Genomic DNA, 27,128 nt, shown 5'->3' with positions numbered 1-27,128 from the left:
TCAGTTTTATGTCACAATTCGGCACAGAACACACACACACACACAGAGAGAGAGAGAGAGAGAGAGAGAAAGAGAGAGAGAGAGAGAGAGAGAGAGAGAGAGAGAGAGAGAGTAAGGGAGAGAGAGTAAGGGAATAAATCAATAAACAAGGAGTCATCTAGGCAGATGGTATCTGTCCTATTTACGATCAAAATTACTCCCGAGGAGGTGTCATTCTTTGACGTGTTTCTTGTCCCTCTTTCCAAATTGGTTGCTGCCTTCTGCCAGCTGCAGAGCTCTTTGAATGATTTCAAATGTGGGATTCCAAATTGGCTGCCAAAAAATGCTACGTCATCTCTTTTCTAGAGTAATGTGATTCTGTCCCTCTGATCCAGGGAAAACATCAGTCCTAGGTAAGGGGATATTTTTTCTAGTGACAGAAAGGAGTTAATAGGAATAGCCTTGAAATTTGGTCATTCCTTTGGTGTTCTAAAGGTGTCCCAAGGCTTCTTCCTTGTTCAGAGTGCACAGGCAAAGGCCACAAGAGCAGAGTTTTAATTATATAGTGACCAGAGTGTCAGCACTCTGTCAAAGTTGCAGACTTCTGCAGTATTACTCCAGACCTAGACATGAAACGAAAATCACAATGCACTCCTCTCTTAGTCCCAGAGCAAATTGGTCATCCTTCCGAAGCTAGGACACACAGACACAAAGGGATGCTGTCTCCAGGGAGCTGATCCCACAAAGCCTGTAGACCAACTCAGAGAGACTTATTCACTGTCGTCCCAACCAGAGGGCAGGCAGACACCACACGCAAATTTTAAAACAATGTACCTGAGCCCAATTATCAGATGCTATATTTTTAATATGTCTGAGCTTTCCTCTCATTTTCATAGGCATTCTCTATATGTCCTTCTGGAGGAAGGAAAAAAAATGAGCCTCTGACCTTAAACCATAATGTACTTTGGATGCCTTAGATGCTTTGAAAAGAAACATACTGAAATATGAATTGTATTTTTTACAAATGCAAAGGCAGAAAGCAACAATTTTGGCAGATTTGACATAAGCAGCAGAAGGTGGGGTCGGGACTTGACACTGGGTAGATACTACTTGAAAGTCTATGTTCATTATAGTTTCTGCTTCTGATGCAGAAAACGGTCATGGAATCATAAACTTTGTGCTTCTGTGTCATTATCAACAACTTTCAGCACTAACTTCTGATGGTGGCACCTCAATGGCCAATGTGTCTAGAGTATTCTTGGCCTAACTACTGAAAGAATCAATCAACACATTAGGGATGGTATGTCCAGGCTGAGAGAGAGACCCATGATCAGTGCCTACCCGCCAGGACCACAGCTTCTAATAAGAGGAAGACAGCAAGGAGTCACACCAGAGCCACAGGACAAAGCAAGAGTTGTCTCAGGTGATCAACTCAGCAATTCCTTACGCTGGCACGATTCACATGATGGTGTGATCTGGTGTGCCATCCACACCCCTGGGTGTCTGTGAGTTCAGAGGCATCACCCTTTGCCCACTTACAACAACATGTTAGAATGCAAGTGATTGGGAGACTGTTATTAAAGACACCATTCAAATCTGCTGTAATGTTAAATCAAAATATATCCATCAGGATCTTGGGTTGTCTGAGTTATTTGCAACTAAATACCAGCTGCTACATTACCAACAGATGATGGTACACCCATGTGTTCAGAGTTATTATGCCTGAGAATCATTGCTTAGGATGGACAGAAGCCTAGCGTAGACAACGGTGTTGTAAGGAGAGGGGATATTGGAGGCTAGGCTGGGGAAGACTCGGGTATCTTATGCAAATTAGTGATGCCCAGATGAGTGTCTACCCTAACATGATGCCTGACATAGCAGAAATAAATTGAAAACAGGTAGAGCCTCATGTCAAAATGTTGCTGTCCAGTTACCCCTTAAGTCCAGTCCGTCTTTCCTCGATACAATAAGGATGTAATGATTAGCCGTCTCCCTCTTTCTATCTGAAGATTCATCCATTGCCTCAGTCATATGGATGATCTCTGAGAAACTGTTTCCTGAAGCAACTTTAGCTCATCAGACTGGATTGTGCTTAAAAATAACATAAGAGCAAATTATTTCTTCCTTTGACTGAATGGCTCGGAGTATTTGGAGATGGATGTACAAGTAACTAAAAAATACACAGATTGTATTTTCTCTGTCCTGAGTTGGGTGTGTGGTATGACCAGTCTTGGTTGTCATCGTGACCACATCTAGTATCAACTAAAACCCAAGCAGCTGGGCAAACTGTGAGGCATTTTCTTAATTGGATCATTTCAGGTGGAAGATCTACCTTAAATCTAGGCTTTGCTTTCTGATGGCAGCCCATATAAACGGACATGGATGGAGGATGCTTTTGCTTTGCCTGCTTGCCTTCAGTCTCCCTGGTAAGTTCATTTCTCCTACCGCTTAGGGCATTTCCTCACTGGTATTAGAACCATATTCTTCTAGACTCCAACATAGATTGAAGACCAGCAGCTCTCTAGGAATTCTCCAGGACTCCAGCACCAGTTTCGAACTGCTGAGGAATCCAGTCTTGTGGACTGAACAACTGCCTGACTTGACCTTCCTGACAGGAGACATCTATTGCTGGGTTACCCAGACCACAGCCTGTAATAATAATATTACTCTACAGTAAAGTAATAATACTATAATAAATCATATGTTATTATATATAAATATATTATGTATAATAAATCATATATATTTGATTTATATAATACACAAACATGTGTGTTCATGTGTGAGTGCACACGTGCATGCACACACACACACACACATACACACACATACACACTCTATTAGTTTGGTTTCTTTAGAGAACCATGACTAATATAGTACAAGATCAATTTTGTCACTTACTTGTATTTGCATTTTCTGAATCTTTACATATTATTTGCTCTCATGACACTTTCTCCTCAGAGAGTGATGATTTCCCAGAAGCGAGAGAGGTAAAAGCGGGAAGGAAAAGAAACCATGAAGGAAGGATTTAGGAGATGTGAACATTCCTTTGCTCCCCTTGTCTACTGTTTAGAATAAACTAATGATATGGTACCTCCTAAGTTTGATATTAGATAAAACCAGAATCTCCCCCAGAACATAATTAGCTAAGTACAAAATGATTATTGATATTTTGAGATATGATCTGCCCAGGATGATTATATAGCCCAGGTTGGTTTGGAAAATGTAATTCTTTATTCTCCCAAGTGCTGGGATTATAAGCATGGCTGGCTGCAGTGATTACTGGAGGTTCCGTCTAAAGATGTAGACTGTTAGTCAGTTCCAGTCCTTTCCTGCTTTTCCATCCACACAGCTCTCCCAGACTCTTGTTCATGTCATTTCTTTCCATAGCCCAGGAGGCTTAAAGCTAGAAGACAGAGTCCCTGTTGGGCTTGCCCCAGTGCTGAAGAGGCCTCCTTCCCCTCCCTCTTTGGAAATACTATTCTAGAGTGTGGCTGCTGCTTTAATATTCTGCCCCTGAAGAGTATTGATCAGTCAATTCTGAGGAACGGGGTCAGAGGCAGGCAGGGGCACAGTTCTGATGGCAAGTTCCGAACTTCTAGAGCTCACTTAGAAGACAGCAAGTGGATTTGTTACTGGTGTGCCCTGGCTTCCCTTTCCTTACTAAATCTGCTTAGCACTGATTGGTCCACTATGACCAGCCACTGAGAGGTCTGGATTACCACCAACTCCCCGAATATCTAAATGAAACTTATGACTCTCCCTCTTTATCAACATACAAACAATCTGGTAAAGTTTGAAGGAAAAACTATCAAATAGCCTCAGATTGCAGGTCAACAGTAACCTTCCTGTGAACACATAGACAGGGTTGAGGAGAGAGCGTGAGGAATAACAGAAAACAGTAATCTTACAGAATTGTACATACCTAGGAAGGATGTTAGAAAGAATTCAACTTCGCTAATACTATAAAAGAGTTTGCCAGAAGAAATTGAAAGGGAATTTTTAAGCTATATTATTTATGTATTTTTGTGTGTGTATGGTGGGGGCATGGCACACACGTACCATGGCACATGTGTGGAAGCTGGAGAACAACTTCCAGGGGTTGGTTCTCTCTCGCCACCATGTGGGGCTTGGGGATCAGACTCAGGTGATCAGGCAAGTGTTTGTATTCCCTGAGCCTTCTTGTACACTGTCACTGGGTTTAGCACAGTAAAAAGTTAAAAGTGGAAATCAAAAATGATAAAGTTCCTTTCCCTACAAAAGATTTACAAAATCAAAACAAACACTTGTAGGATTAGAGTCATCGTTCAAAGGTCTAAATTTAGACTTTTTTGTCTGCTGTCCACAGCCAAGGGAAGAAACCAGATGTTTCTAGTCATCTCTTATTTCCTTCTTTTGTGGCTCTCAAGGGTTTTCTTTCTTTCCTTTTTTTATGTTATGCTTTTTAAAGTCTGTTTGGTAAAGTTTGAAGCATATCAGCTCTATTATAGTGACCACAGCTGCTTTGTATACACTGAGTCATGTTCACCTGGTTCCCATCATTGCTAGTTACCCACTTCTTTTTATCCACACACTCACTTGGATATGAAGGAACGGCTGGAAGATTTTTCACTCTTCTGCTTACTTCAAGGAACCTGTCTTGTGACTTTTAAGTGCAGTGCCATCTTAGCTGGGTATAATACTCTTGACTCATACATTTCTGTCCTGTGCCATTGTAGCCACTGTGTAGTTTGAGTGTTAGTAAAGAGGCATCTGAAGACTCAATCTCTTTCCTGGCTCTTGTCTTGGACTGCTTGTTTGTTCATATCAAGACAGTCTTACGCATTCCAGGCTGGCTAAGGACTTACTTATATAGCTGTGGATAACCTTGAATATCTGATCCTTCTCTTCCCACCCCTCCAGTGCTGGGAATACAGTTGTGTGGCACTATGTAGGTTTTTATTCAGTGCTAGGGATCAAATCTAGGGTCATTCCCAGCTAGGGTGGATTGACTGTCATGCACAAAATTTTAATTGTCACAATTAAAAATCTTCTAAGATATGATTTAGTGTTGAAAGATCTGCCTCTGCCCTGAGAAAAACCGAGTGCTCTTTCAATATATAAACTGTTTTTCCTTTATTTTAGAGCAATGCTTCTACAACACATTTGATACCTTTTCTAAATACATTCAGTAGCTTCTCAATTGAGGAATGTCAACAGTAGATTGATCACTTTCTGTATCATTTGCCATTTCTGTCATTTCTTACCTTTTTCTGTTTGCTGTAAGGACCTCACTGTAGTCAGAACGTTTTCTCTGTGTTATTCTGTCTTTTGCCTTTTAAAAAAATCACTGTGTTTTCTATTGTGAAGGTCTGATCTGGGGAGTTGTTTATCTTGTTTTCTTTGTAATTTCCGTACTTAGAGATGTTGAGAACATGCTCTGTCCTTGCCATGTGCTTTGGGAGAGACAGTGGAGGGAAACAAAGTTGTGAACATCTTCACAGATCTGCCCAACAAGCATCCTCAGCTAGCTCTGAAAGTAGTTCTGTGTTTATCTCATGTCCCATTCCTAATGAACATGGAAATATATTTGGGGCTTTGTCTCTCTTTTTGTTTTCCACTCACACCTCTCAGACTCCTTTCCCCAACACACAGTTGTAGGGCTCGAATAAGGATCTGTTCACAGAAAGCTCTTTCTTCTAGAAGAGTCATTATTTTACCCTAGGTTTTTCCTTCACAGTGATGTCTGGTCATGGAGTACAGGAGAGTAAAGGAATGGTTAACCTAGGAACAACAGTCAGGAAAGCAGAAGCCCCTCTACTATGGAATGGAACAGAGTTATGGATGGAAGAGATGGATTACACAGCCAGACAATTGCACTTTACAGGACAAAAGAGTACACGTTACCCAGGAGGTTTAGTAAGCCTACTAAAAATAGACACGGTGGATAAGGAAGTGACCGCAAGATGAGCACCAGCAGTGCATTCTGTCAGCCCTAGGAGGAGTGACGAGCTGGAGGCTGCAGAGATGAGCAGCTGTAGCCACAGGGTAAAGTGAGAAGCCATGGCAGTGGGTACCAGCTGGACAATGGAGAAGATCCACGAGATGCTGCAGAAGCAGAGAGAGAGCCTTCGATTACCTTTCAACTGTTCTTTAGTCTTTTACAATCATTCCACCAGTCAGGCCTCCCTGACTGAGGGCTAGTCAGCAGGGAACCAGTCTCTCCACACTTGCTAACCAAATAGTAGTTGCAGAGATTAAGACCTTGAAGTAAAAGAAAGGATTGTTCACAATGTTGGCTCTCTAACTTCTGTTGTCTGAGATTAATAAGAAATCAGTCTTTTGTGTATAATCTAATTAGGACTTTGTTGCAGAAATATTGCTTTCTTGTTCTGTCTGGCAGGTTAGGGCCAATGATTCAGAGGCGAGCCTTTATCTTGAGGGTGTTTCTGCTGTAAGTTCTTCATTGCTACCATCTCTATATCCTCCTTTACAACAATTAGATAAGTATGTCCCATAGTGAAATCAACATGCTTGTTCATATTTTCCATCTTCAATATTCTTCCTAGGGGGCTGGAGAGATGACTTGTTAGTTAAGAGCATTTGCTGCTCTTGCAAAGGACCCAATCTTGGTTCCAAGCACTCATATAGCAGCCCTCAACCACCTGTAACTCCAGTTTCATGTCTACACAGGCATCTGTACTTACCTGAGTATATCCTTCACAGGAACACAGACACAATTCAAAATAAAAAAATCTCAGAAATTTACTGATTTTTCTAGACTTATCCTCTTAAAGAGAATTATGGTGGTGGACAGACTTAAGGATGCTCAACTGACCTCAGAATGAGACCCGAGTATGGCTTAGCTAGACAGGCCTCAGATGATCAAAGGCAGTGTTCTCACTTGGAGTTGGGGACCAAACCTTATACTACAGAGAGAGCCAAACCTCTGAGTTGTACCACCAGCCCTATCACTTCAGCCCTGTGAGCCTTACTGTGGATAATAGGGAGCTGCAAAGTAATGCAGCTATTAGTTTAAGTCACTCAATTTATAAAGATTTGTTAGAGCAGCAACAGAAAACTAGTATCTTAAGGTCGTTACCCCTTCTCCTGAGGAAAAAAACCAGGCTAGGACGATTCAGCCAGAGTTACAGGAAACATAACTGTTAGTGGGTGAGCTGACTCTAAGTTCGACAGAATTAATGTGCTGTTACTTTTCATGTTCAATTTGAACTGCTCTAAGAGATTAGCTTAATACTTAGAGACAATCTGTCTGGGAGTTAACAGGAATTTGAGTGAACCGTGTTGTCTCCGAGTCTCAAGTGTCCCAGGAGCTCTCCTAGAAACAAGAGAGAAGACACCTTGAGCTTCATGAATATACCCCTCTCTCCACCTTTTTAAGAACATCAGCTCAATTCTGGCCAAGAGCCAAGCACCTTTCAGAGTATGGGCATGTGCAGTTAGCTCTGTGGGTGCTTTATTTGCTGGCACATCACAAAAGAACACTGTGGACTGCTGGCACTCACTTCTGGAGTCTGGGAGTCCAAGATTAAGATCTGGTGGAACTGACTTTGTGGAGATGCCATGCTCATGAGCGGGTCTCCGCACAGGCCTCATCATGTGTGCATCGTCACGCTTGGGTAACAGGTCAATTTTGTTTATAACAAACTTTAAATGGAGCCCCTCTGAGCACAAAGGCTATTAAGCAGATCTTCAGAAAAGCTAAAATGAAAACAAATGTTTATCTTTACATCCAACATTTGTGCATACAAGACATTTCATTGTTAATTAGATCTCAAATAATAATAGTTACAGGATAAAGACATGCCCAGAATTTTATTGGGGGGGGGATGGGAATTTGTACTAAGTAAGCCCTGATAATGACTAAAAAACTTAGCACTGGAAACAGAAAGAATCATGTTAGAAAATGCATTAGTATTTGTACATGTTTGCAAAGACCATGAAACAGAATTGCAAGCTATTAAAACAATGACCTAAAACTAGTAATTTCTCCAGGCAAACTGCTGCTGTAGCCATACGTGCTGAACCGCGCTGAACCATGAAGTTTAACCGTAAGGGTAGAGGTGAGCTCCTTCCCACGAGGCCCTTAAGAAGCTCCCAGCTCACTGCCAATGAGAGTGAGGGCCCCGCAGCACCAAACTTGTACACGTGAGGACTTCCACTGTCAGGAGTCATCTCAAGCCAAAGTAGGAAGACTTCTTAGCAACACCAGGTTGTGCTAAGCAGTGTCACAATGAAGGTCTAATTTGAATAGACTGTTGCTCATTCACACTTTTATTGCTCGGGGTGGGGGTGGGGTCTCAGCCCCAAATGTTTGAAAGTTAGGAATCCACAGCCATTTCTCACATTGGCAGAAAAGAAGTCCGGGATGAGGGGCACTGGACAGAAGACTCAACAGCTTTTATCCTTTGAAGATACTTTTAATTTTGCGGTTATTGATGAATTAAAAAACACATTTTCAGCATTTCCTAGCTATAATAGCGCATAGGAAACTGCACTCTAAACGAAGAACTAATTAATGAAATAACACACCTTACGGCTTACATTGAAAGCTTACAGTTTACAAGGTGCCTTTACATATACATTATTTCATTTGATTCTTACAACAAGCAGAAGGAAAGAAAAACAGTCAGTGGGAAAAGATAGTCAGCTATTTTTAGGCTTACAATGAGCTTTTTTTTTTTTTTTTAAAGACCAAGGGGCAATCAGTACAGGTACATACCAAGAACAAGACAGCAATACCCATAAGCCACGGCATCTTTTTGGTAGGCTGACAGTTTGATATCAAGTGTATATTTAGCGTCAGTGAGGGAGTAAGGGATGGCACAGACAAGGCCTTTATGATAGTCGAAGGATTTTCAGCACATTGTCAGAGGTAAGAGGAGGATGCACAGAAATGTGTCACTGTACAGAAGCATGATGTCCCTTGGGAATATTAGCTAAGGAGGGAACCCTGACCTAACTTGGGGAATCAGAGGATCCCACAAAGTGCCTGTTCCTGCTCCCTGTCTGCACTTGATGCCACTCCAGCAAAGCTTCCCTCTCTGTCTAGGGCTCCGTCCTACTCAATGCCATTTCTTGATTTACTGGGCAAAACACCATTTCTTCTGTCTTACATAATATAATTTGAATAAAATACTGGATTTTGCCACCAATGTACTATTTCAAGTTTTTAAAGAAAATCTTTTCAGCGGTGGCTAAAAATGGAAATTTTAGGCATGTTAAAAATATTCCAATTTAATGTACTTGATTAGTCAGAAATAGACCCCTTGACACAGCTGATGGCTTGCTCATGTACTTCAAACAGAGACGGTAAAATGGAATGGCTGAGAAGCCCCAGAAACCAACAGATGCCTAGGAGTCATCCACCTGGGCAGATTCTAGCTGGGTACTAATAATTTTATAGAAAAAAATATTTTTAGGATTCATAGAAATCTGTTCAATTTTTGAAAACTAAATTATAATAATCAAATTGTCATCCCCACAATTTATTCAAATAATTTTACAATAATATACAACAACGCTACCAGAGAATTTGTAGCATACATAGAACACATGATTAGCATGTTCTTGGGTTTAAATGAAATAAAAAAGTAAATAAAGTATTTTATACAAATGATGCTTTTAATTTATTAACACGATGATATATCTTTGTTACATAAAACTTGCTACAGCAGAGTATTTCAATTTTTCTTGCACATTTTAAATACAGGTGGGCCGACTGAAATCATTATTTGTTCTTGTGGGACATTGTCATGCAGAAACACCTGACAACCAAAACACATGCAGACAGGAGGAGAGAAGGTCTCAGCTAGGACTTTTAATGTCTTCAAGGGTTTGGTGGGTGTGTGTGTGCATATGAAGGGTTCAGTGAGGGTGTGTGTGTGTGTGCAGAGGATCATGAGTGCTGTCAATGACCTACCTGCACCAGCAAGGAGGCAGATAGAGAGGCTCTATATACATCGGGGTTTGTTTGACCTAAACTAATCTTAGATCCTTGGAGATCGATCATGAAATGAATATTTTAGACTATTTAGGTGAGCGGATTATTTAAGGTAGGTCACTGATACAGAGATAAAGTGAGATGAGAAAATTAAAAGTAATGAAAAGATAGTAAAAACAAAGTTAAGCCATTTATTCACAAAGGAACACTGAACTAAATAAATGTGCAAGAGTGCTTGAAATCCCCTCATGATGGCAACATTGTTAAGTCAATTGGCAAAAAGTATAGAAAACTTAAGGAAAAGCAAGTATGAAAACTGTATCTGCATGATCATATACTCTGTGTATGAAGGAGAAAGGTTAGCAATCCTGACGTACTTAAAGATATCACACCTCAAAATTAAATACAAATGTGGCAGTTTCTTAAGCTTTGCGTTCTCCTGTCACTGGCCAGGCAGGGAAACACGTCAGTCAGTCAAGGCTGCAACAGTGCCGTCTTCTTCCCTCAGAAGAGGAAGCAATACCAACTGCTTTGCTTTTGTTCTTACCTGTTACCAACCAAAGCAAACAGCAAAGTTCTCTTTAAGGAGAGAACCTTTAAGCTGCAAGCAGGGATCCAGGCTTCTGCTGACTTAGCATTTATCCAAGTCCATGTCTGCTCATTTCCCTCGAGAACCCACCGATGAGGACTGTCTGAGAAATCTCACAAAGTGTCACTTATCAGTCACACTTTCCTGAAATACTGGCTAAAGCCCCCACGGAAAAGCGAAGGCTTAGAAACCTTAGACCTCTCTCCTAACCCAGAGACGTGGTACCAAGGGAGACAGCTGGGGGGAGGAGCCACGTCGCTCACTTTTCCTGACAAATGAGGCATCTGTCTGGTCACTTAATGTCTCATGGAGAGAAGACTATTAGAAGGCCAAGGGGAACAAAGCCTCTTGTCCAGGAATCCTACTGCCCGTCTAGGTGCTCTGACTTACTGCTACATCAGTGACCCCTGAAAAGTTATCTTCATTTATGCAAATTCTCGTGCTGGTAAGACATTCCATCTTCAAAATTACTAAGAGTTTTGGCAAAACTGAGTCCAAGCTACTCAAATAAAAATAATCATTAGAGAGTTTATCTTCAAGCCACTGGTCAGCAAAAATATCGCTCAAAACTACAAAAAGCAACATGTAGCTTTCCTTTTAAATATCACACAGCCATAACACTGCCCATCTGAAACACCAAGGAACTAAAGGAGCACTGGTCAGAGAAGTGAATGAGAAGGATGTAGGAGGGTGGAGAAAAACCAAACCAGGAGGACGCGGTGTACACCGAGTTACGGCACACACGATGCTGCGGAGCGGTGCCTGGGTACACAGGTGGTTGCAGAGCGCACACTGATGACGCAGGAAAGACCTCACGCAGTTGCTGGAATGAAGGGATTGGAACCCGCTCCAACAAGCAGGTCTCGGCTGGCTCCACCTTCCACCTCCACAGCGTGCAAGGACTGAGTGTGAGCTCGGGGCAATCTTTCTCCTCCCTAAAATTCACAAAATTCCTTTCCACATTTTTCTGTTATAGACACACGGATTTCTTCTTCTTCATAGTCATCGAAGTTGCTGGTATCGCCAGAGCCTCTGAACTTTGGTATGAATGGAGCCTCAACCTGTGATTGACATCAGGAGGAACATAAGAGGAAGAGCAACTCAGACACTTTCAAACACTGAACAATGAATTCCCAGCATGGATCACTCTGGCATCTTTAAACACAGTGCTTGAAGTTTGATCCACTGGGAGTTAGCTAGAACCTCACATTTTCATTTGAGAACCCCAGCCAAACACTAGTGTAGTTTCCAGGTAAATCAGCGAAAAGCATCAGATTGCTGGCTCCCAGCTCTAGGAAACTCTTTCCATTTTATTTTATTTTTATCAATTTATTTCCAAGGCTTTCATTATTTTCTTCAACTTCCTTTCTTCTGAGGTTAATACATTTTATACTTTCAATGTCTTTTCTAATTCCTAAGCTTACTTAAAACCCCTGACTATGAAAAGTCTAAGTTAGAGATATCTCACAGACTCACAGAACTCAAATTCTAAGCATTTTCTTGTTTTAATTCTGAAAAGAAAGTCTTTCCATATAAGCTTGTGGTGTGCCTAACAGGCGTGAGGGAAAGGTTTCCGAGCTGGAATGACCGCAGCTTTACCACAGCAGCCATGGATTTACAATCACACAGCTGTTTGTTCTGTCCCCCTTGTCTACTTCCTCACACCTCGGGGAAGCCAAGGCAGCCGTTTTCATTCCTGATTTAAAGATTACAAAACAGAGCTGACTAAATTTATATACTAATAAACGACTGAAGCAGGTCTCAGACGCTCAAGGGCTTTTCCTTCTGTGTACAGAAGTGATCTCATTCAGTAGTTTCTAGTCTATCATTACATGGGTATTTCTTGTTTCCATGACTATATCAATATATCCTAGGTTATAGATAAGACAGACACATGAAAAGAAGGAAGTGACAAATAACTGAGCAGAGACTCTAATGCTCTGTTTCCCAGTTGGCTACTGAGCACTGTGGCCTGAGACCACCACTTTATCCTACATAGACTGAGCCAAGAATACTATTGCTTCATTTCTAGCTGATGGTGGTTTAGAATCAGACCATCTCTAGAGAATGACTGTTCAGCCTGAGCTGTCCAGGCCACTTCTTTATTTGGGGCTTTCTTTCTATCTTTCTGCTAGGTGCATCTGGCTATGTCATTGCTCATAAACACTTGCCAGGGCATAAAGGCTGTGAGCTACTTACACAGTCTTACTTTTGTACTACCAAGTGAAAAGATACTGAGGCCGATGTCCACGTGAAGGTAGTTTTTCCTTTTTGACCTTTGCTGCTCCTCACACCCACTGCACTGACAACTGAGGTCACACTGTCCACCAACATGCTTCCTAGGATGACCTGGCCTGCTACCATGCACCACTTCTAGGCAGTTATGTACTATTTGGGATGAGTCAAGCCCTTTCTGAGATACATGAAATCTACATGAGCAGGAGTAATTCAGTTCTATTACAATTTTAGAAAGATTATTAATAATTCACTGTGTGATATAGATAATTAATATGTTTGCTGAGTAGCAGGAGAAAATTTTATTTAAAAAATATTAGGATGAAAGGATTCAAGATATACCGGAACTCTTTTTTTTTTTTTTTTTTTTTGAGACAGGGCTCTGTGTAGCCTTGGCTGTTCTGGAGCTCACTCTACACACCAGGCTAGCCTTGAACTCAGAGATCAGCCTGACCTTTCCTCACAAGTGCTGGAATTAAAGGAGTGCAGCACCACACCAAGCTTTATACATCACAACTATTAAATACTAAGAAGCCAAGACTGTGGTGGCACACGCCTTTAATCCCAGCACTCAGGGGGCAAAGACAGGAAAATCTCAGTGAGTTCAAGCCTAGCCTGCTCTACACAGTGAGTTCCAGGACAGCCAAGGCTATGTAGAAAAACAAACCCCTAACCTACCACCCACAAACTAACAACTCACAACATATGTCACAGAAATATATACTTAAGTACAGCACTGACTAACAATAAATATAATAATAATAAAGATGATAAAAACAATGATAAGATTAACAGTAGGGGTAATTTTACAGAAAAACGTCAGTTTCTAAAACTGGCTGGAGAATAGAAAGTAAGTAAGTAAGTAAGTAAGTAAGTAAGGTTTTCTCTTTTTTTGCTAACATTTACAAGGGACAAATACAGTTAATTCTGTATAAGGAAAGTTACAACTATATGGGGAACTTTAAAACTGCCAAGTAATGCCAGAAAAATTTTAAATAAGTATAGAGCCATGGTATGTTTAGCAGAAGCGTCAAATGCATGATAGTTTAGTCCTCATAGGGGCTAAATCAAGGCTCCTCAGCAATGCTAATAGTAATGAAACAACAGGCTACTTACTGTGCAACAGTAAGGAGGAAATGAGCTCTCTAGGGCCAGGGAGGGAACAGGTGTCAGGCAGGTTCTGTCACAGTGGCTCTGGGATGTGCAGGAAGGCACCTGAATGGCATGTGTGCTGAGCAGCAAGTGTGAGGGAGGGGAGACTGAAACTCCACCCTGAGGTCACAGGTCGGACTGCAGGAATGAGGACTAAGGAAGGAGCTGGGTCAACACAGGACCCAGTGTCAACACAGTTCCTGTCTGCCTGGGCGGAGCCCACACCTGTCTCCTGGGATCAGAACCAGGACCTGCTGCTGTAGATTTTCTCACCACTCTTGCTCTCTGTTCAACTCTCCACCTTACCCCACACTTTAAAGTAACAAAGCTTCTGTTTACAGAGCTTAACCACAAGATCATCCTATACTGCACAACTGATTTGACTCAGGCTCACAGCTCCCTAAGTCCAGACAGAGTTCAGGGTCTTGACTGGTCTCTCTCCTCATTTCTCTTCCCCCTTCCCTCCTCTCCTCTGTCCCTCCCCTCCCCTCCTCCCTTCTCTCTTTTCTTCTCTCTCCTTCCTGTTGAAATAGCCTTCCCCTTTCCCAAATGCTCAAAGCTACAAGTTAAACTGGTGCCCTGTAAAATCTGAATGCTTTATAAAGTGTGGTATTTAATGCTCTGTACCCTGGTAATCAGAGGATTACTCCTGGTCCCCAGCAGGGGTGTTAAGGATAGACCTATGTAGTTCCAAACCAACTTGGGTTACAGAATAAGAATCTATCTCAAGAAAATGACCCCTACAAAACCCAGGGAAAAAAAAGAGGGGACAGATTTTCAAATAGTAATGTGCTGAGATTTGAACCTGGTGAAGCTGGGATCAAATTGAGAAGCTATGTGGTAGTGCTGATATTTAAAGCAGTTATCCTATTTGGGGGTCATGTTTTTAACCAGTAAAATGAAAACATAATGAAACAAAACATGTATTCTCCTTTTAACAGGTTAATAACAGGTTAACCTCAAAGACGGATGAGAATCCCTTTTATTAAACAGGAAGAACTGTCTTTATTCGAGCAAATCTAGAAAAGACACAAAGCATGCTTTATGAGCTGTTAAGACTGTTTGAATCACAGGGCCCTTATTTGTGACTACTTAACAGTGTCGAGCTAATGACGCCCCAAGCAGAGCCCTTGAGCTTGGCTCTGCGCTTTGGGAGTTTGTGGGGCATGGTGACTGTACTGTTTTGGGTTTGCTATGCTATTAGCTGAATTTTAAAATTCTTTAATAACTTTGTTTTTATAATCTTTTAAAATTCTAATGAATTAGGGAAGCTGCTTTCAATATAAAACAGTGTTGAATTATTTTCCTCAGGAAATGTGCTCTGCAGTTGTTCATCAGGAAATGTGGCAAGACTTTGAAACATCAGAAGCTGTGGTTTTTGTGGGGGTGGGGAGGGGAAAGCTAAATATATACACTTCATGCAAGTTATTTTTAACTTAGTATTCAAGAGTGAAAGGAGAAATAAAGTTAACGAAGCAAAATCTTTTCTTAGATTTCCCAATTTATTACCATGGTAAAGTAATTACTATTAAGTAACATACTGGTGTTATTGCGGTTCTTAGCACCGAGAACCTGGGAAATACAGCTAGTTTCTTCAAAACACTGCTGGCCAGCTACAGTTGTCCTCTGTTTAATCATGTGCTACTCTGGTGTTAGAGATGAGCTGAAGTTGCATTTACACCTATTGTTCACAACTGCTTGACCTTCTAACACTTAAAGAGTTTTTTGGGAAGCAAGCAAGCAGATAAGAACATCTAGCCACTCAAGTGCAAAGCACTCACTAGATTCCTTCAACATTTATTAGCACAACAGGCTGATTTGCCTTCCATCCCTTGAACTCTGAGGTCTAAACTGGAGGAGTGAGGCAGACTTCACTAATCACTTAGCACTTTGAAGAAGTGCTTTGGACCCAGCACAGGGTCCAAGCTAAGAATGCTAAGCAAATTATAAAGACTGGAGGACACACATGGAGGACAGTCGTGTGTGTGTATGTAAGACAGTTGTGTGTGTGTGTAAGACAGTGGAGGACAGTTGCGTGTGTGTGTGTAAGACAGTGGAGAACAGTTGCGTGTGTGTGTGTGTGTGTGTGTGTGTGTGTGTGTAAGACAGTGGAGGACAGTTGCGTGTGTGTGTGTGTGTGTGTGAGACAGTGGAGGACAGTTGCGTGTGTGTGTGTGTGTGTGTGTGTGTGTGAGACAGTGGAGGACAGTTGCGTGTGCAGAAAGATGGGGCTCAGTGAGGGACTGAGCACCATGCAGGCACATGTACCAGTGGCTTTTGCCTGGAAGAGGGCATACAACAAGGGAGACCAAGTTCCTGTTCTCATGAAGTGTTTTAAAATGAGAGAGAAGATACACAATAGCAAGAAAGGACATGTTTTAGAAAAAAAAGTCAGTGAAGTAATAATTGAGTTCTTAAGCACTCAGTGGAATACGGAGGGTAAGCAAACTGGGGAACATCTTTGGGAGTGGAGAACAGACATGCAGTAGTCTGATCTGTGAAATGGTTGGATCTTTCTGGGGAAGCCCATGGAAAAAAGTTGCAACCTTGGTAAATGTCCACAGCAAGGCTAAACTAAGAGAAAACATTCCCAGAACTTAAGTTGATTTCTGTGTGGCTATGTGCTGATTTTGGACTATATTCATGTATACACCATCTTTTAAATGTGGCTTTTATAAGTTTTGAAATTCAAGCCTGTAGAATACTGTCTAAAATCCTATTTCCACGGTACTGTCAAGAGTTAGTATGGATAGCAAAGATTTACAAGGGAAGCCATGCATGCGTTCTCTTTTACCTAAGAGAAGTTACTTTGAGATCCTGCAGAGAATTAGTTTAAAAGGTAAAATAATTATAAATATGCTGAAGTTGAAAGCATCTCTGCTACATGATAAATCACACCTCCTCAAAGACATTAAAGTAGGAACAGAGCCACACCTTTCTCTGGTAAATAGCAATCCAGTCAGTCGTGGCAAACCACTTGTGGGTCTTTATGTCACTCACGCCGTTCTTCAGGTTGCCGAATCGCTTTGTCAGGTCCACCTGCAGCAGGTTCCGCAGAAGGTCCTTGAGATCAGAGCTGAAGTGGGACGGGAACCGGACCTGCACAAACACAGCAGGAGGTGAAGCCCAACCCCAGATGCTGGACATTTCTGTTCTGATCTCATATAGGCTTTATTCAGTGACTGATCATTATAAAAACAGAAGGCAGTAGTGACCTCCAAACACTTCATGACATACCAGCTAGTAGTCATCTTAAAGCATTAATATGATTTAGGTAAAGAGCTAAAACTTCCCTGAAAGCCTTGTTTCAGTTGTGTTAGGAACACAAAGTGGTCTCTAGAAACATAAAGCACACATGCAGTCATCCAACACCAACAAAAGGCTCACCCATTTTCAAGAGTGATCCCCTTGGGCCTTATTATGACAATGTTCAAAGATGTACAATTTAAATTTGTAATCTAAGTAGAACATGTAGCATATGAAAAACATTAGTAAATGCGTTTTGAAAAGAGACCAACCGAGGAAGAATCTGAAAAGGACTTTCAACACCCACACTGCCTTTCCCAGCATAGGAATCCATTCCACTTATTAGACATAAAACAAAAGCTTTTAAGCGGAATTCTGATATAGGGAAAAAACACAGCAATGCTATGACTACCCAGGAGACACAATATTAAAAATGCAGGTTGGGGGGGTTTAGGTATGCTATAGCGCCCACTTTACAGGCACGGGTATGGCAACTGATATGTACAATGATCAAATTGTTTGCTTAAGACTGCAGAGCTAAGAGGTAGAGCTACAGCTCCAAACAGACATTTGACAGCAGCACCAATCCCTCTCACTGCTCTCCACCACCGCCATGACTAATAGAATAAAGTGGTATCTAGAGTTGTGGAGAAGGCTGCGAGTTTAGTCTTAAAAACGTTCTGTAACATTCATCTTTCCTATTAGAAGCAATTACTACAAGGTGAGGAGTATGTACCCTCTACTGTAAAAACAGCAAGACAGCAATCAGAGGCTTGTGAAATGAACAAGAAGTTCTCGAAAGATACAACACAAAGGGAGAGGATGGCGTCATGAGGACAAGCAGCAGTGCTGGTGAGGATGACACACAGAGGGCCCGTACACACCTCGGGATGTAACTGACTCAGCCACTATGGAACCATAAGGAGGCTCCTCAGCAGTAAACTACAACTACCACAGACCTCAGTTTTATAACCCTTAGGGGTCTGGCAAAGGAGCCAAGTCAAGGTATCCCCAGAGGTGCTTGCATATTCCTATCTGCTAAAGCACTGTCAGTCACCTAGTGTCAATCAACAGGCGAATGCCTAAGGAAAACCGGACTCATAAGCCCCACTTCGAAATGTCTTCTTTCAGTGAATCCTAGATTTTTATACAGGCACATGCACTGTGTGTGTGTGTGTGTGTGTGTGTGTGTGTGTGTGTGTGTGTGTGATGAGAGAAATGAGCCTGAGGTTAAGAATGAGACTAGGAAGAAACCAAAGACATGGGGTGCATATATGGTTCAAGAAGAAGATACCCCCAAAACTGTCTTTGTGAGGGCCATCAATTTGTGCTTTTGCCATTAAAATTAACATTACTTCCTCTCCAGGATTAAATGAGACTTTTCTTGTGGTGCATCTAAACTTTGTTTAGGTTAAAAAAAAAAAAGACATTTCAAGTGTCTCTGCCTTGGCTTAGAGTGGGATTTGCATGAAGTGTCTGACGGCAATGTGCCAGTAATTGTTTATGGTGCTCACAGTTGCAGACAGTAATGTAGTGCACAGAAGTTATTCTATGAATTCAAGTAATATGCAATATAATGCATGAATTGCACCCAAATGAAACTGTTCTTTCTTCTGCAATACAGAGTGATGGCACTGACTGGTTAACGTGGGTAAATATGTGTACATGTTTACATTTCAGAACAGTGACTCTCCAGTGGGCCGAGTGGCAGTGATGTCATATTTAATTGGGAACTTTCCATTACACTTGCACCTCCATTGCCACATCACACCTTTCAAAGATGCTGATGGCTAGCCTGCATCCTCCATGGTCCATGTTAACAGTGGTACAACAACCTGGACCAAACAATAGTTCCTAAGATGGGAAGAGTGACACATGTTTTCTTCAAAACTGTCTCTAGAAGGAAATTAGTTCTGTCATTACTACTGGCTACAAAGACTTCAGAAAGTGAAATCACAAGTGTGGAATCCTGGAGCTGGTGAGAGCCTTCGTTAAGACTGGGACCCTGAGCTCCAAGGAGGTCACAGCCTGGTGGTCACTGGGACTGTTGAGGAAATAACTCAGTCCCCTGACTTGCATATTTGTGAGCTTTCTGCCAGTATGTAATAGGGCAGATAATGCTGAAATAGTTGTAAAATGGGCCATGGCAAAATGAGGCCGGAGGGCAAAATGAGGAAGTCTAACCCCAGCAGTCCATCAGGGCAGAGAGATATAAGGTTATTGGAACTCGGCACAGTTGGTATGGAGAAGGTGTCTGCAGTGTGGCACAAGCCTCTCCTTGAGTATCTGCTTCCATTTTCCTTAATAACATTTCCTGTGATCGTTTCCGACCTTCTGAGACCATGCTAACTCTGAGTTTCCTAACCATGCATTGCTCATGTAGGATCTGTTTCTCCGTAAACTACAGATGTGTAGAACAAGCTCACAGCAGATGATGAGCATTGCCTGCAATGTTGAGATGCACAGAAGACCTATGTCAGGGACTCCAGGGTGGGGCCCCAATGACGGAAACCACACCAGGCGGGCAGAGACCAAAACTGACTGGCTTTTCTCGACAGGTAGACCCACTCTGGCGTTTATAAATACTCAATAAATACACGATTCAAAACCACTTGACTTAAACCTACTATGTGCTATGCACTCATGTGCATGGGGCAGACAGAAAACAAAGGAAGAGAGAAATTTGCCTTCAGTGAGTTTATATTTTTACTGAGGACAGCAATGAGTATGATTTAGAAATGAGGCCATCACTCCTCACAGACTTTTACTCTGAAGAATATGGGAATCAAGGACAAAGTTCTTCCTTTACCACTTTGGTTTTAGCTCTGGGGACTGAATCCAGGGCCTGGAGCACGCTGAGCTGGAGTGTAATCTCGGACTGCAGCTGCAACCTTCCATCACAGGGCTTTAAAGAAGTGACAGGATGGGACTTGTTTTCAAAGAACCAGCTGCTCTAGTGGCTTACGTGAGATGACAGTGGTGGCAGTGGATAGGTAAAAAGTATATTCAAAAGCAAAGCCAAAGTGTTTCCCCTGTGTGTGGGACATGGGCTCACAAGTCACAAAAGCTATCGAGCTATTCATTTTATGTTCTCAAATCCTGACTGCAAAGGCAGGCTCTTGTAATGAGTGCAGACTGGACTGACTCCTGGGGGCCAGTGATCACCCTGCCTCAATCTCCTGAGCAACAAGGATGACAAACAGCAACCAGCATTCCTGGTCAGGCCAAATCCTCAGAATGTCCTGACTTTCAATCTCAACGTGAACTGTATATAGTCTATGACCCATTTACCCATTTACCCTCTCTAGTCTCAATCTATCCAATTATAATATGACGAAATAAACTTTATTTGACAGTATGAAAAATCACATAACATTTATGAAAACAGCTTTTATTATGCCCAATAGTAATGCACTTCCCATATTTGTAAGCTTTTCTATTAGATACCACTTTAATCAAAGAAGAAGCCTAGAAGATAGAAAAATCATAATTTAATGTTTCCAAAATACTGAAATACAGCCCTGTCGAAACTTTGATAGAATGGGAGACAATGGATGGCCCTAACCATGCTTTATAGGGTCAGCTATACTGTGCATGCAGCTGATGTCCTAAGTGACTTGTTCAAATGACTTCTATCCCATGTAACGCTCAGCCCAGGAGGAGCAGACCTGATAGACTCTTGTGCCCTCGGCACCAATTACAGGTTCATGCATTTCAATTTTGGAATAACTATTATTTTTTCTACAAATTTAAATTTATAAATTTATTTCTCAAAGGTGAAGTAACATTCAAAAAGCAAGTCATTGCATGCTGTCATGGTATCTATAACTTACATTCACTAACTAGTCATACTGACCCCCTCACATTTAGAAATAAAATAATTCTGAATCAAATTTGTCTTCACAGAATTTAATATCAAAAGTTATAAAATTGATTTCTGGTTGAGAGAGGGAGCATCTTGTTAGTGTCTTACAGTTATTGGCATGGGGAAGATTATGTTACACTGCACCAAGCAGCATTCTATTAACTTCTGATCACAGCACGTTGGATTACGTTTTAAGAAACCATTTCTTGCCATCTTGGGAAAAAAAAATTCTCTAAATCAGCTATTGCAATCTCAAATAAAGGATTTATTTAGCAAGAAAAAAGTTATACATTAATTAAATTCTCAAAGATAAAACATTTTCATACCCTAGGCTTTCTATAGATGTGCCAATATTCACACTACCTGTGGTCCTCAGGGGACAGTGAGTCAGCCTGCATTCCCTAAGTGGAAAGAGGACTAGGGCAGTAAGGTGTGTCTGGAAACACAAGTACCATGTCTGTGGTGTCTCTACAGACGGGTGCAGTGGGCTACTATTCACTCCTTCTCATTCTTTTTCCTCCCCAAAAGCAGTCAGTGTTCCAACTGCCTGCTCGTCAGACCAGTAAAAGACTGTCTGGAAGGAAGTGCTGACAGACTAGTAAATCTCCAGAACAAAATGTTAAAAACTGGCCTGGGTTTTATGAAGACAGCACAACTGCTTTCTATTTCACGAACACAACATTTGGGCCAGAGATATAGCTCAGCTAGTAGAGACCTTGTCTAGAATTCATGAAGCCCTAGGTTTAATCCTGCTTCCAAGTTCTGTCAGAGAGCTGGGACCTTGAGTGGTTCCAGTTCCTTACACTGTGTGAAACTTCCCTGAAGGACAGCATGGCTCTTGTTGCACAGATCTACACAGACACACGGTTTGTCTGAATGTGTGCTAAGGAGAGGTGCATAGGTGACGAGCTGCCAGTAAGAACACTGGGCACCGAGTCTCCCATGGCTGTTACTGATAGCTAACACTTTACACGTGCTGATGTTGGGGCTGTTAAATGCACCCCCATGGTCCACACGGAGTTCCTGGAGACCTGCCTGTCTGTGCCTGGTCTCCTGTGAACCTGGTTGGCCTGCCTCTTCTCTGTGCTGATGTGCCTGTCTATCTACCTCTGGCTGTCACAAATCTAAATCCAATGACCAGCATGTGCTGGGCCTCAGAGTCCTTACAGAGCCATCTAACCTAGAGAGAGGCTTCGGGATCCATTCCTAGAAGAGAATGACCTTTGGGCTACTAATTAGTTATTTGTCACATGAATGCTAATTTCCCTTCAGCAAAAATTAATGAACTCGTTGATCAGTATACATTGAAGTATATGCTCCTACATTTCCTGCAGTATCTTGCTGCTCAGGAAGAACAGAATAATATTTACATTATATATAGTAAATCTAAGACATTTTTCCAAGTTACATAAGTCAAGGACTCTAGAATTAGGTTTTCTGTGACAGCTGTTACTTGATTATTCTGTTCTCACATACCATTTTGGAACGCAATATTGATTTTTATATTCCCATTGGTAACATAGGCAGATAGAGTTGCTATGGAAACCATACCTGACTCTCATTATACACTACTGGCACTCAGGCATGAACTATAAAGCCTATACACAGAAACAGTGCATGCATTGCTAAGACAGGCACAGTGACTGAGGACTACAAATCCTTTCTGTCAACTGCATTTCCAAGTTGTATTCCCAAGCCTTAATAGTCATGAATAATCTCACATTTAAATGCCACCTCCTCTGTTTTTCAAAGGCAAAATATGCGCAGAAGAGAGTATAAAAGCTGACTGACCATTTATCATTCTGTACATTTAAAAATACCAGTTTGGGTTAGAATACTGAAATAGAGAAATTGCTTAACAATCCAATATTCAAATGTATGTATATAAGTGAATTAATCACTTAGTAACTTTTGTTTTAATTTTAACATTACACCTATTTTATAACAGGGTTTCAGAACAGAATGTAATATTATTGTATTAAGTAATCCGCTTTTGAAAAGATAAGACGAAGCTATTCCTTTGTGTTCCTTTCTGTTGCTGTTGTCTATCCAGCCCACTGGTCTTAAACTCCTTAACTTAGTCTCGCCTCCTTTCCAGTGTTAAGGGCACAGGCACACACCACCTTTCCCAGCATGAAAAATCAAATCTGAATTAAAACTACAAATATAGAATACCCAAACATAAGACTAAAATTGGATTTTAATGACATGAGCTATTAAAATGAAAACTTAATTAAGATCCAATTTGGCTTTTATGTACTAATGGAGGCAGTAAACAGTCTTGCAGTATGGACAGACAGCCTTCTGCTTGGATCTGAAGCTGAAACAGTCTATTGGAAAACTGGGCACTATGACTTGCATGCCACAGAGTAGAGATTCTAAAATGCTGAAGTGGTAACTCTGCATGTGATCTTAGACAGGGAAACGGTAGAGACTATCTCACAAGGGGAGAGGATCAAACCTTCAGCTAAATATGACAGCACCGAACATCTGCTGCACTTCCAAATAAATGATGAAAACCACCCTAACATGATGTCACATATTTATGCTATTTTTAAAGTGTGATTACATTTTACACGGTGATTGATTTAGAACATATTCACTTACTGAATACAAAATATTAAAATTAGATATGAAATAAAGAATTTCACCAACAGCTGACAACACACTAACCAAGGGAGAATGACCATCAAACTGAGGTCAACCATACCAAGACACATGCATTGGTTTGAACTGGAGCAACTGGTCTAAGTAAATATAAAAATAAGGATAAATTATTATGTTATTGGATATTCATGGTACCTTGTGAATATTTAACATTGTAAAATTTAAATTCATTGATGCTAAGCTCAACTTTACAAAATGGCAAGTGTGGATCTGGTTGGTTAGAAAGAAATGGAGACTTCACTTCTTGGCTGATCACACTTATCTCTGTCTAAGAAGGTCATAAAATAAACAAGAACCAAAACAGTAAGCGCACCAATCTCAGGGCAATATTAGAGCCACAGTTCCATTCCATGGTAGCATTCTTCACTAAAAACAAAAGGAAGAGTAAGGGATGTGGGATAAGTGCTAAGCAGAATGCCTCCTCCTGTGAGGGGCTGAGGTTCATTGCATGCACTTATTTCTGTGGGGGAAGGGCTCACGGAGTGCCTCTCAGAGGATGGGGGTGGGGGAGGAAGGGGGAAGGAATAATTACACTTACCTTTCCAGAAACAATCTTCTCATAAATCTGAATTGGCTGGTCAGCAAAGAATGGGGGGTAGCCAGCGGCCATCTCGTAGATCAGCACGCCCAGTGCCCACCAGTCCACTGCCTTATTGTAACCCTGGGATAGAGCAACATCAGAGAACACTAAGTCATAAGTAATTTTAAAACAATCTGGAAATGTATGAACATGATTACAGCAGTTTTTGGCAGCTGTGTAGAGCAGAATATGATAACTGAATTAAACCTATCATGGCAGGTTTAATTAAATGAAACAAAGAATTTCCAGATATTGAAATGTGTTACTGGGAAGGACTATTAAATCTGAGTCCTAAAAATCACTGAGAATAACACTGACAGAAAGGGAATTAGAGCAAATGACTGCTGGAGGCCCATCCTAGGCCACAACCCTGTGCACTAGGTGTGCAATAGTATAGCTAGAATGGCCAGAAATTCCAAAACAGAATAGGATTACTGGAATAGTAAATGATGGGACTCACTTCCCAACAGCCTACATTCTGGGATCTGGAGGGTGAAAACTCTTGACATAATTGTGTCTATTTCAGTATCTTTTGAAAGCTTAAAATTTAATGTGGTCTCTAATCAGTAGTGGTGTCCATGTCCACGTGAATTTTGCTATTTGCTGTCTATGTCTCGTCTCCTGAAGACAAACAAACATGCTTAGGTTGTGTGGCAGGGTATCCAGGGAAAAGGCCTGCTTAAAGAGTACACTGTGAGGAAAGACAATTCAGAGGCTGTGTTCCCTTTCATTTGCCACTTGTCATATCAAGCTTACTAAAAATGCACATGCTGAGCAATCTGTAGGAGGATACCTGGTGATAATGTTCAGATGAACACATTCTCAATACATAATATATTTATACAGCATCAGCCATAGTCTCTGTCAACGGAAGATTATGATGGAATGACAATGCTCTACCTTTCTGTTAAGATGTTTCAAACATCCTTTCACTTAGATGGTAAGTTTGAAACAAAGGAAGAACTGACCACTGACCCATCTTGTCTCTAGCTCTTCATCTGGGAGGGGCCTGGCACCAGCCTTTTGCACTGGGATCCTTCCTGTTGGGAAGAGCCAGGACTGCCTGGGCTGCACTGAAAGTTAGGTCATCACTCTGCTTCATCAGGACGTAGAGTCAAAACTAACACATCTTAGAGATGTGTGACCAGCTCTAGACAGATTGCCATTTAGGAATCATGCCCTGGTAGATTTAAAGTCATAACTTAAATGACTGCAGGCTTCTTCCTGTATGTGCCAATAGCACCCAGTACCTTGCTGAGGATGATCTCCGGGGCCAGGTACTCTGGGGTGCCACACAATGTCCAAGTCCTGCCTTTGACTCTTTTGGCGAACCCAAAATCTGTGACCTACGAAGGGAAACAGAAATGTGAAAACTCACTCACACAGAACAGAGGTCCTATACATAAATCCAAAGTTAAGAATTCAGGATTAAAATAATATACATGAAAAACAAGTCAACATGATTAATAGTAATTCATGAAGGTGATTATTCAAACCCCATCTTGTTTCAAAACAAAAAGCAAATCTAGCAAGGCCTAGACCTAAGTCCCTTACAAGTGAAAAGGAGGAGCAGGAGGGAGAGTCCAGTACAAAGTAAGTGTTGATAAAAACACCCGAGTCCTGCATGTCTCTGCCCATGATGTGGATCAAGGGAACACCCTCTGAGGACACTCCTCTGACAGGTAAGCCATAGAAAGCCGTGGCCTCAAGCTATGAAAGGAACTAGAGAGAAGACAGCCACTAACTGCTCTGTGTGCAGTTAGGTCTCAGCCAGCCACATATTTGAGTGGTAAACGTTGCTAGACTTTTTGGGTTTAAATTTTAATTCTTCCATTCCTGACTATGTACCTGGCCATGAATGAGACTCATTAACTTTAAGATCGTGACAATAAGAGTATTTATAATTCACAGGGTTATTACTAGTATTAAAAAAGGCGACAAAGGTTGACTATCACTTATCCAAAGTATTTGGCACCGAAGGTACTCCAGGGTTTGGATTTTTCCAGTTTTTTAAATAATTCCAAATGAGCACCGAGACCCTGGTGAGGGGCCAGACACAGAATTCATGTTTCATAGGCACTGCACAGTCACAGCCTGGAGGAACTGCTAACAGTATCATCAGTGCGCCTGACTCTAATCACACCTGTCACATGACGTTACCTGAACAATTCTACTTGGGGAGACATGTCAATATACAAACGAATTTCAGAAGTGGAATTGTTTTAATTTGGAGTTTCAGACTGAGAGGTACTGAGCCTGCACACACAGGACTCCTGACACCCGTGACTACTCTCCTATTTAGCCCGTACTGTTTCTTTTGGCAGGGGCCTACGCTTAGGTCACACCCACTGGCTCTGGGAGATACATACAGGCTCCTCTTTCACGTGGGATGTACTCACCTGTAAACGCAGAGCTATGAATTCACTTCACTTTTAGATAGAACCAATTTTCTCCTTCAAAACCAACCAACCAACTAACCCACCCACCCACCCACCCACCCACCCACCAACCAAACCATCAAACACTGACATTTGAGGCAAAATGTGTGAAGCTATTTCAGTGTTTGCCCAATGTGTCCGTGCCATGTGATCCAATCCTACCTGGATGTAACCTTGGTGGTCAATCAGGAGGTTTTCCGGCTTGAGATCTCTGTAGATGAGGTCGAGGGAATGGAGGTACTCAAACGTTAGCACGATCTGAGCTGCATAGAAACGGGCATGAGGTTCACTGGAAAAGAGAAAACAGTTTCCTGTAAAAATGGGTGAAGAATGCTCACTAGTGGATTATACACTAAATGCAAGTGGAGTGGATTTATCTGGAGAGAGGGTTTCCTTATTCAAATGTGGGTGAAGAATCTGTCATTCTCCAAACA

At 41.5% G+C, this 27,128-nt stretch overlaps 1 protein-coding gene across 4 annotated transcripts in view; it reads right to left on the bottom strand.

The window, feature by feature from the left end:
* Positions 1–8,383: 8,383 nt before the first annotated feature.
* Prkacb (protein kinase cAMP-activated catalytic subunit beta) overlaps positions 8,384–27,128 on the bottom strand; it is an 87,453-nt gene continuing 68,708 nt past the window's right edge. For all 4 annotated transcript variants that reach the window (XM_028788120.1, XM_028788122.1, XM_028788121.1 and 1 more), the window contains exons 6-10: positions 26,857–26,983; positions 25,507–25,602; positions 24,215–24,337; positions 16,833–16,997; positions 8,384–11,572 (exon numbers count right to left, since the gene is read on the bottom strand). In XM_028788120.1, coding sequence (XP_028643953.1) covers positions 11,447–11,572; positions 16,833–16,997; positions 24,215–24,337; positions 25,507–25,602; positions 26,857–26,983 — 637 coding nt within the window. In that variant the 3' untranslated portion in view covers positions 8,384–11,446. The remainder of the gene's footprint in view (positions 11,573–16,832; positions 16,998–24,214; positions 24,338–25,506; positions 25,603–26,856; positions 26,984–27,128) is intronic.

This window comes from Grammomys surdaster, unplaced genomic scaffold (genome assembly GCF_004785775.1).
Source record: "Grammomys surdaster isolate TR1022 unplaced genomic scaffold, NIH_TR_1.0 125701, whole genome shotgun sequence".
NCBI classification, from domain to species: Eukaryota; Metazoa; Chordata; class Mammalia; order Rodentia; family Muridae; genus Grammomys; species Grammomys surdaster.
Note: the sequence above shows the minus strand (reverse complement) of the source record. Positions and strands in the feature narration are given on the sequence as shown.